Source organism: Populus euphratica, unplaced genomic scaffold, assembly GCF_000495115.2.
Source record: "Populus euphratica unplaced genomic scaffold, PopEup_1.0 scaffold4.1, whole genome shotgun sequence".
NCBI lineage: Eukaryota > Viridiplantae > Streptophyta > Magnoliopsida > Malpighiales > Salicaceae > Populus > Populus euphratica.
Window position 1 is genome coordinate 321,478 of NW_011499859.1, and position 10,871 is coordinate 332,348.

Below are 10,871 nucleotides of genomic sequence, written 5' to 3' on the forward strand. Positions count from 1 at the left end.
TGCAAGTGAATTGCACTGTTTAAGTGAAAAGTACAAAATTAGTGCAAGTGAATTGCACTGTTTACATATACAGTGCAAGTGAATTGTACCGTGCACGTAAACACTGAATTTCAAAAAGCAGCCAGGAGCTGCTTTACTAAATTCGCGTGCAAAACATGAATTTGCATTGGCCCACCAAAATTATATTGCGTTTTTGACATAACCAAACATAATGTTTGTTGTGGTTGCTTCGGTAGAAGCAACCACGCAAGCAAACAACCTCTCTAAAAATTATATTAAATTTTATCTTTATTTTTTTGTTTTTAATTTTAGCAATAATTTTTAATTTTATTATTTAATATTAGATTGATTAAGATTAAGCTTTATAATTTTTTTTATTTTTTTTTATGGAGTTATTTTGATCTCATAACTCGATATGAGATTTGACAAGTTTACTCATGTTTGCTTTAACTTTTTTTTTATTCTTTTTATAATTAAATTTATAATTTTTATTATATCCTTTTACATTGAATTGATTGAGAATTGAGTTTTATAATTTTTTTGATATGTATTTTGTTGTTGTATTTTAATCTCATGACTTAAATTATAGGTTTGATAAATTTATTTGAGTATATTTTTTATTCTTATGGTTCATTATTCAATGAATTAACTTGGGTTGTCTTGTTTTTATCATACGAGATTGATGATAAAGAATATTCTGATAGGTATTGTTCAAGATTGCTATGAAATACCAAAACATAATATTCTTTCTTGGGCAAGAATAAACCACCATTTAGATAAAATGTTTTCCTTCCCTTTTCAATGATATCCTAGGCTGCTTTATATAAGCAATAAACCAACTCCTCCTAGCAAAATAAAAGGACCATATCAGCTAATAACATAAAGCATAAATTAACATGCCATGCGCAGCCCCATTGTTGTCTCGGTTGCAACTATCATGGCTTGAGGATTCCCGGTTTGAGAGCCAGACATTAGAGAGGCGATTGAGGGTTTCTTTTTTTAATGGAGAAGTTTGGTAGCCCATCTGTGTAACCCAGCACCAGCCCCATCTGTGTAACCCAGCACCAAGCCCTATCTCCAATTGCTCAATTTTGTGGTTCCTATCAAACCTAGCTCAGCCATCAATGATAGGACCCGTTCAAGATTGCTATACAAGATTGATAATTTTATCCAGGATTTTTTTAATTTTTTCCTTGTTCATTAATTTTTTTTAATGCTGTCAAGTCGTAGATTTTTTCTTCTTCTTTAAATACATTAACAATACTTGATCATTACTTAGTTATAGATCATCATGATGCTTAAATCTAAATTATCACTCAAATTTTCTTAGTTAAAGATTCCATCCTTACAATGGTTGGAGAAGCTATTTCACTTCATCACAATATTCAAACCCTTGATGTATTTCACGAGCATGAAACATGGAAGAAGCCGATTTTCCTTACTGAACACAAGGCAATAAAGAAAGGCGATTCCCAGGGTCAAGGAGGAGCAACATTACATATTCTCCATCAATCGAAAAATACCAAGGAACACAACAACCGAGACAATTAAGTGCTTTCCGACACCTTAAAACACCATAGATGAGCACTCATAAGACAGACCTCTTCTTAGCAATGACCTTCCTACGAAAGTTCACGTGCACTCTTCATTTTTTATAAATTTTATACATCAGACACGCTATTCCATCCAGGCAATGAGACTTCATTGTTTATGAGGCTAATACAATTTACAAGAATTCATTGCTTATCGAATAATGGCGAGAATCGAATCAAGATACAGCAAGAAGTCAATAACATCAAATCAATATTTCTGCAGAACATGTCTCCACTGCTTCTGTTCCACTAAAACCGTACACCTAGAAAATAATTACTTCACAAGTGGGTTCTAACCCCTACCCATCATATCAGAAGCTTTACGCCTTTTGAGAAAAGATTGCCTCACAATATCCTGCATGAGCACACCAAGCACAGTAATCAGTATCAGACCTTCCAGCAGTTCTCCGTTGTGAATGAATTTAGGTTACTATACTCCCAATTACAAACAGGTTTTAAGAGTTCCAAGAATCTCTAATACTTCATCCAACATTGTAACCGGAACCTTACCTACTTTCCTTTCATTGTGTAATACATAAGACTGAGCATTATAAGTTATCTTTTGTGAATCTTCTTGAAAAGAGCCCATGCACTTTTTCTTCTACTTAAAGAGCCCATGCTATTCCAATCTACTTTGTCCACCTATTACAGAAGAATTCAAAAAATATTGTAGACTATAGTGGATGCTAGGGTAGCTGTTTGGTGCAAGGTTTTAAAACATTATTTCCCATATCGAGCCCTGGAACCATCGATTTCAGGAGACGGGATCAAACAACAGTCTTACAAACGGAAGGTTGAGCCATGACTAACCTGATTAACTCCTGATCATAGGTGAACAAAGTAGATAGTTGACGGCTCAGCTTTGCAGAAACCATGACAGATTGCAGGGGTAGGTGGCGTGCTTCATGTTGAAATGACAGGTGTTATGGTCTCATGCATGGGAGTGATGATGGCCACTAACAGGGTAACAGAGATTTTTGTCACACGCAGACACTTAGGGTTGTTGCAGAATCTTCTACCAGCGATGCTATTGCATGGTTACAAGGATGGGAGAGGTGCCATGACAGATGAAAAGGTGCTAAACAAGGTATGGTTAATATGCAATTCTTTTTCAAAGGCAACTTTAAGACATACTTTACTTAGTGCAAATACCGTGGCTAGTAGTTAGGCAAAGCAGTGGACTGGATTGGTTATTCACTTCACAGAGTCATTCTGAGATCTGTTTGTTGTTTAGGTGGGCTGTTGCTTATCAGGAGCCTGTGCTAGTTGTGGTGTGTGGAGTTAGCTTGTTCTACTGATAAGCTTATAGTGTAGCTGGTTTTGTGGTTGGCCTTAGGCTTTTGATTTTTTTCATGTTTTATTCTATCAAAAGCAAAATGAGATCAAATTCAATTAATCAAAGAAAGCAAGTTTAAGAAATCACTTCAAAAAAATACAAAAAAGAATCCAAGACAGCAATGATTACCACCATTGTCAGCAAAGCCAGCAATATGTGGTGAAAAATCTCCTCCTGTTCAATTTCTTTTTGAACATAATGCATGAGAAATATAAATGTGTTTGTGGTCCCTGATTTGAGTACTCAAACATAGGAGACAGAATAAAAGCAGCGGAAATGATACAACCAGGAACTAGGCATGCTTGCAGGGAAACTTGGCGCAAGGAAACTATATATTAGAAAACACTGAACGGGAATAAAGCTTGCAAGCAATTTTTGTGTGAGACTATGGAATCCTTTTTGCAAAACATCTAATGGTACCTTCTCATACTTGCTTTCGTAACTTTTTGGCTCAGTATTTTGTCGCCTAAAACTTGATTTTGCATTTTGAGCATCACATTCCGATGTTTCAGCTTCTCAATCTCATCCAAAAGTTGTTTTCTTTCAGATTCCCAACCATCCCAGTTGGCATTTTGATACAATATATTGCGTTCATTTTCTAGCAGCGCCACCTCAAGTTGGTTGCATCCGTGCTACAAGAGTAAGGAATGGAATGTCATTCAAGAAGTTCTCAAACTTATTGCAGCTAGAAAGATGTGCGACCACAAGTTTACTGAGAAGAGAAAGGAGATAGAAAGTTTTTTATATAGCTACCACAGTACCAGTATTTAGCAATAGAAAAGATGGTTGAAATTAAATCCGTATTATATTAAAAAAAATCAGCAAAAAAGTATAGTGCAATAATACAGATGAAATGCCACAGGATATCATCTAAGTAGTTACCTCCCATTGGGAAAAAAAATTTTGTCACCAGAAAATTACACTAGCCAGGTTCCATTCAATTAGCATGTAATGGAAACACTAGAACCCAAGCTATATTTTCACTTCATCTGATTACAGATGCATCGAATATGAGTTAGAGCAAATTGCCATCATAATCTTGGATAGATAGGCATGGATGCACTAACAACCCAAAGCAATAGAAAGTAAGCTTAAAACTCTGAAGCCAAGCTCAACAACTAGTATCCCTCAAAATTCATCTGATTTGCAAACAAGAAAAAGGCAACTAGAATTAACATAACACAGTGGCTGAGTAGAAAACATTTCATCCAACTTACCTTTTAGAAATGAATCCTTCTTATCGACTTGCTTGATTAGGCAGTCATAGTAAAAACAGAAAGACAAGGGTGTATACTTGAAGCATCAGCTAAAAGCCCTGAAGTTTTAAGCAAAGTGATCAACAGCCCCCCTATGATGTGTAATTGGCTACAAATATTATTGATATTTTATTATTATTTTTTTCCAGAAGTTTTATTCAAAGAAAATAAAAAGGTTGTATAAAGACCCGATCAGAATTTAAGATAAGAAATAAACATAGACCAAAAAAAATTGACCCAGATTTAATGAAGTTAAAGGAAAAAATGGAGCCCAACTGGAGGCACTTCAAGTCAGCCACTAAGGAGTTTAAACATTTCAAGATCCAGCTAGAGCAGAAGGGATGGACATGATCACATTGCACAGGATAGCAGCAAAGACAAAACCATGGCAGAAAGAACATAAAAGTGATGCAGAGTACACAATTAGACTGAACCAAGGTGAGAGCGTGCAAAAAACCAGATAACTGGACAGAACCATGGAAAAAGTAAGGCATCAATATCATCTTCTTATTAATAAAATTTCATCATTCTCCTTAAGTTATGATGGATGAACATCCATCAACATTCACAAATATATCATCATGATCATTAATATTTTCAGAGATGCTAAGGGTAATACTCTACCAGCCACCACCAGCAGCAGAGACAGTTAGACTGAACCAAGCCGAGAGAAGTGCAAATCAGATAACAAGACCGAACCAATGAAGCTCTAAGACACTTATTGTATCTCAAATTTAATGAAATCCTCTGCATTCTCCTTAAATTTATAATGGATCAGCATTCATCAACATTCATGGGTGGTTCATCACAGATTTACAGAGATAATGTAAGTAATAGTTACAGATTTAGCATCAGGTTTTGAGACTAATGGACACTTTCTTCATGTGTAGCTGCTATCAACTAACCATTGAAGTTTTGTCTTACATCACATGATCTGATAGATTCAACTAACCAAGGTGAAGCGTGTTAATAATTTTTAATTCATATGCCCAACAGCATCAATGTAATGCCAACAAACAAATCAGCTTAGACTAGGTGAATAATTTAATGGGGTGGCGTACTAGAATAAACGAACACACACACACACACACACACAGAGAGAGAGTACTAGAATAAACGAACACACACACAGAGAGAGAGAGAGAGAGAGAGAGATGCACCATTATTTGTTGCAGAAACGGCTGTTGTGATAGTGTGTCCACTAGAATTTCTTGATTAGAAATAACTTTCTTTGAATTGCAGATTTCGTTTTTAAGGTTCCCTATCTCAACTTCTTTTGACCGCAATTTATGTGCCATCGAATCATTTTCTTCCCGACAGGATTCATTCTCCCTCTTCAACTGGCCATTTTCTTCCCGAAGATGTTGCAATTCAATCTCTCTCTTTTCTTTCTTTATCTGCCAAAAAGAAATCAAGAGACATCATGAAAGGTAAAAACAATGGATATTTGCCTCAAGTGGTGAAGACAATTAAGTAGAATGCTATACCTTACATCGTTGTCGATAATCAGCATCATTTTTTCTTTTCTTTTCCCTTCTATCTTGTGGAGTTACGGAAAAATTTATTCCATATTGTGGCATAGCTGGTTGGGCCAACATATGTTGAGGCACTGTCAGCTCTTCTAAACCCATACAACAAATGCATCACATTAATGGTCTAGCACTCCTCTATGAATAACTCTAGAATTAAAGGTGAACTACCATAAAAAGCATGCAATTATGTGTTGAATTTGTTAAAATTGGAAGTAAACTTTCACTGAGCATGAACATAAAACGACCCATCCATCTAGTTGCTTTGCTGACGAGGAAAGCAAAGGATGCTGCAAGCAAGCCTATCTACCCAAATTGGAAGTGAAGAAAGAATATGGAAGGATCCTTCCCTTCCTTCCTCATCCATCGTCCCTAACAGATTCACCGCAGAAATACAATTATACAAATTACTGGAATTAATCTTACAACTAACCCGATTTGATTTTTTTTAATAAGACTTACAATCAAGCCCTCGCGAGCAATTTTATACGAAAAAACAACAACGAGGCTTGCATAAGAAAATTCGGAACAAGGTTAAAAAAAAAATCAAAATAATTAAAGAAACGGTTGAGCTGATTGCTTGACAATCGCTTTCGTAGTCAAGATATAAATCCAAATAATAATAATAATAATAGCAAGTGTTGAGTAGTTACCTGCTGCTGTTGGGTGCTCCGGCTGGTAGTAGGGAATCATTTCATCCAATAAACCGTGACTGATCTATCTTCATGGAGAGCTATAAGTAATTTTAACATGTTTATATGAAAGAGTGGAGTCGCGCGAGACACCTTCCATGCCGCGCGATTCATTCTTATCACGCCACCGAACGCTCGATTCTTCTCTTCCAAGTTTCCCCTTTTTTTTTTAATTCAAAATGAGTACAATTAGATTAGTGTTAATGAAGTCCGCCCGTTCATTTAGGCTTAATTGTCTTAATTGTATCCCTGAACTTTAGTTCTACATCAGATTATACATTAAACTAAAAGAACTCCTAAATTCTCATCCCCGAACTCTTAATCTTGTTGCAATGTCATCCCTCTCTTAACTCTAGGGTTCTGTTGGTTTTTTAACCTCAGGCCTAACAAAACACCAAAAAGTCTGCTATTTAACGACATCTCCCCTTTGTTATATTTCAGAATTAAATTAAATTAGCTCAAGATGTATTTTCAAGAGCCCGATGGTAATGTTTCAATCAGTTTCTGTAAGCACCGGCTCTAGGAAATTAAGATTAATTAGAAATAAAATGGTGTAGATTAATGAGAGCAAATAATTTATTTTTATTTTGTAGATTTTATAGATGTTTGGTTGAAAAGAATGAGATGGGAATAGAGATAAAAATTAAACATTTGTAAGGATAGAAAACTTATTTTTAAATAAGAATGATAAAAGATTAAACATTTTTTTATTGTAGTTTAATGTGAGCCCAATGTTAATTTATTTGTTAATTTTTTTAAAAATAAATTTAAAAATAGTTTATTGAATAATCATGTGATTTTGGCGTTGGACATTGACTAGTGTTATCAAGTGAGTTTATTAATTTATTGTAATAAACACATTTAACATTGATTTTTCGAGGCATATAACGTTGGCAATAATCTCAAAACATGCACTGTAATAGTTGAATGGATTTTACTAGGAACCTTGAGCTTGAACAATCTCTATAGTGAAGTAAACTCCATATGGTCGAAAAGCGGTCCATAATTAAACTAAATTCAAAAGTCTTATTACAACATACATTGTAATTAAATTCACAAAGTAGTACAATATCTGATATTGTAAATTCCATTATATATATAGAAGGCTAATTATTTTGTCCTGAAGGACCCATTATTATTATTATTATTATTATTATAAGAGTAACAATTTTATAAACAAAATATCAACGAGATCTATCAAATTTGTCGTTAACCAATAAGTTCATCGTTTAGATCTCTCTTCCGAAAAAGCTCAAGCACTTTTATACTTCCTAAACCAAGCTTTTAAATTATCAATTATCACTAATTATTTTTCCTTCAATAAGTGAACATATTAGAATATTTGGCTTGATTTCTTCATATTCTTTTTTAATATATCTTTCAAGAATTTATTTTTACGATTTTTATTGTTGTTAAAAAAACAAAGAAAAAAAAAGCTAACACAATTGATCATAACTGCTTTTTCCCCCCCAGCTATTTCCAATCTCTGAGTTCAATGACATGTTTATGTCGTCACCAAAGAAAAATACAGTACCTTATAGGCCATCATTAAAAAATAAAAAATAAAAAAATAAAAATTGAAATGCCCTATTTTTTTATAATGGAAGCCAAAGAATGATGAAATGAGCTAGAAAATATATTAAAAGAAAATATTTAAAAAAAATGTTCGACTCTATATTTTGGTGGTCTTTTTTATTTATTTAAAGTAGCTTTTTTTTAAAAAAAAAAAAGAGCATTAAAAATAATGGTGAAGATTTCGAACAAATGGGGACATCAAATAAGGGTATTATATACATATAAGTTTCCTAAAAAATAAAACAATTAATTAAAAAAATATATGATTTCATATTTAATAAAATGTATTTAAGAAAATATAAAAGAAACTTGAACTTTTTTGAAAGAGAGAATTAAGAAATTTACTTGTTGATTAATGAGAATTTTGATAGAACTCGTTGATCTTTTGCTTCTTAATTAAACCTAAACTTACTGAAATTCTCCCAACTATATAGAGAATGGGTGGCGTCGACGGTCTAAAATCATTTTTAACCCTTCTTTTTATTACTCCATCACCTGCATCTGCAAATTCATGTCAAATATTGCTTCCCATATTTTGCTTCATCAGTTCCCTAGCAATAAGATAAAAGTAAAAAGAAGGAGAGTTAGGCAACAAAAATAAGAGATAAAAGAAGAACAAGGGAGAGACAGAGAGAGCTGACCTGAGAAATCGAGTGTGCTCGGTGGCCATGGCAAAGTCGTTGTCTTCTCGTGCTTTTAAGATCTTGAATATAAGACAGAGGCGTTGTTGATTGTACAGAGTTTGTCGCAATATCAGAGACGTTTCCTTGTTGAGTTGATCACATTGAGATTCAATCTCTTCGAAGCTCCTTCTGAGTTCCATTTGCCCATCTTTGATGCGTCGTTGCTGTCCACTTATCTCCGCCATGTCTTCTCTTAAGCTTTCCATGTTTGCTTTTAGTTTTCGGTTTTGTTTTGATCTCTGTATGCCAAAGATATGGTTTTAGTAAAAACAAACAAATTTTTCCAACATGATTTAATTTTTATGAAGTGAGCTTTCTTTCTTTCTTTACAACAGCTGAGGGGAAAACAATGCATAAAAACACTCCTCTTATGGTCCTGAAATTAGAATTTTCTGGAAAACATAATTTTCTTTTGTTTTTTTTAATAAATGACAAAAAATTTCTTGTGAGAAAGTTATGTTGATTTTATTTTTAAATAAATAAAAATAATTACATTGTTTTAAACAATAAAAAAGATCAAAATACTTGTAAGCAGTAGGATTATATTATTTTATTCTAGGATTAAATTAGTAATTTTATTATGAAATAAAAAAGAAAACAATTAATTTAAATACCCTCTATATAATTTGTAAAATACAATTGAGTTATAATGAAAAACAACATTTTTCTTTATGTCTGATACAAAGTTTTTTTGAGTCAAGAATAATTTTATCATTTTACTATTTCAATAAATAATAAAATGTCTATTTAGCTGTTTTTCTTTTACTATTTCTTGATCATACATTGCTTTTCTTTCTCTTTGCTTGATTTTTTCGGTCCTTTTCTTCCTCTTTTTTTTTTCTAGTTTATTCAGGTACACAAGTTGTTTAATTATATAGTACACAGACCATTAATAATCCACGTCATTTCACAATTAACTAAAACATTAAAAGAACTGGGATTTTTTATTTTGTTTCATGCATTATTCATGTAAATAGAGAAACATCTTCTCCTCTCTCTCTTTTTTCTCTTCATCCTTTTATTTTATATTTTAAGATTTTTATTTGTATTTCTTGTTGCCTAATTCTACAAAATAAGGTTTAAAATTTGAGTAAAGATACAAAATTAAAAGAAAGAGGGCTCTAATGTCAAACACGGATAAAACATATGGTTAATATATTAAAGTTTTTATAATTTTTTATTGTAAAAGGCTTTATTTATTGTAAAATTGATTATTGATATTCAGAACTGTTTGGTTCGAAGTTTTCTATACATTTTAGTACACTATAATTTTAAATCTTGAGAGGTTCCATCTTCTTTTTCTACAATGCAGAACTTAAAAACTCTAGCGTTATACGCCGGTGTCATGATTAAAATTAAGCAGAATTAGGCATGCAAGCTATAACTTTGTTCATAATAGTGTAGTTAATAAATAAAGAATTTACAAAGCAGAGGACATCTCTTTCGTATTAGTACAAGAAAACTCATTCTTAAAAGCAAAAACAAAATCATAACGTACTTACCCGAAATCTTAACTTGCTGCATCCCTCGTTCAGTGACCTAGTGTTCCTGAGTTTCAGAAATCTCTTCTCCATCACAGCCCTAATTAAGCCTACTCAAGTATTTATTCACCTCGAGAGATCCTGTAATCTCCTAATAGAGAACGGACTGCTAGTTCCCTGAGGGCAGTATTGATTTAGGCACCAGAATGTTTCAAAAGTTTCGAGTGCAGTGGCTTCAAGGCAGGCATCGATCCTATTTATAAGCAAGATGTGTATCTTCAGATCAAAGTCTTCCTTTCTTTTTCTTGGTCTCTCAAACCTTCGAGCAACGGCTCTTGACAGAAGCATGGTCGCGCGATATCGCGCGATGAGAAAGTTTCAAAGGCTCCGTTCGGTCCCATCAACAATTTAACATGAATTTGAAATTTTGAGCGCCCTTAAATTAACACCACTGGTCTGAGAATTTCTTAATTCCTACTCTTGCATACAACGCTCACCCATATATATGTTCTGAAATGAGAGTTTTTTTTTTTTTGTAGCTGACATGGCAGATTTATCAAGTCAACAAGAAAGTTTCGAAATCGGAATTGATCACAGCTTTAAAATTTTGAATTTAAATCTCTATTGCAGGCGTGTGTGGTTTGTTTTTTCCGTTAGAAAATATTTTTATAAAATTTTAATTTTTTTAGATTATTTTGATGTTAGAAATATTATTTTTATATATTTA

At 33.1% G+C, this 10,871-nt stretch overlaps 2 protein-coding genes across 8 annotated transcripts; both read right to left on the reverse strand.

The window, feature by feature from the left end:
- Positions 1-1,680: 1,680 nt before the first annotated feature.
- On the reverse strand, positions 1,681-6,622 carry LOC105124145 (uncharacterized). 6 transcript variants are annotated; one of them, XR_842003.1, is made up of 6 exons: positions 6,367-6,622; positions 5,672-5,805; positions 5,345-5,581; positions 4,146-4,243; positions 3,349-3,560; positions 1,681-1,947 (listed from the first exon to the last, which is right to left on the reverse strand). XR_842003.1 is itself a non-coding variant. In XM_011024029.1 (6 exons), exons 1-5 carry the CDS (start codon positions 6,404-6,406, stop codon positions 2,407-2,409), a joined length of 672 nt encoding a protein of 223 aa, XP_011022331.1. In that variant the 5' UTR covers positions 6,407-6,615; the 3' UTR covers positions 1,681-1,947; positions 2,403-2,406. The 6 variants fall into 6 exon arrangements, 2 of the variants coding, with proteins under 2 accessions (XP_011022331.1, XP_011022332.1); XR_842002.1 differs by lacking the exon at positions 4,146-4,243 and adding an exon at positions 2,403-2,954 and having other exon boundaries at positions 5,672-5,766; positions 6,367-6,621; XR_842001.1 differs by lacking the exon at positions 4,146-4,243 and adding an exon at positions 2,403-2,954 and having other exon boundaries at positions 5,672-5,802; positions 6,367-6,620.
- Positions 6,623-8,127: 1,505 nt separating this feature from the next.
- On the reverse strand, positions 8,128-10,546 carry LOC105124147 (uncharacterized). Of its 2 annotated transcripts, XM_011024032.1 has the most exons (4): positions 10,309-10,546; positions 10,166-10,273; positions 8,622-8,902; positions 8,128-8,531 (listed from the first exon to the last, which is right to left on the reverse strand). In XM_011024032.1, the coding sequence occupies exons 2-4, from the start codon at positions 10,235-10,237 to the stop codon at positions 8,495-8,497; spliced, it is 390 nt and encodes a 129-aa protein (XP_011022334.1). In that variant the 5' UTR covers positions 10,238-10,273; positions 10,309-10,546; the 3' UTR covers positions 8,128-8,494. The 2 variants fall into 2 exon arrangements, with proteins under 2 accessions (XP_011022334.1, XP_011022333.1); XM_011024031.1 differs by having other exon boundaries at positions 10,166-10,546.
- Between the last annotated feature and the right edge of the window lie 325 nt (positions 10,547-10,871).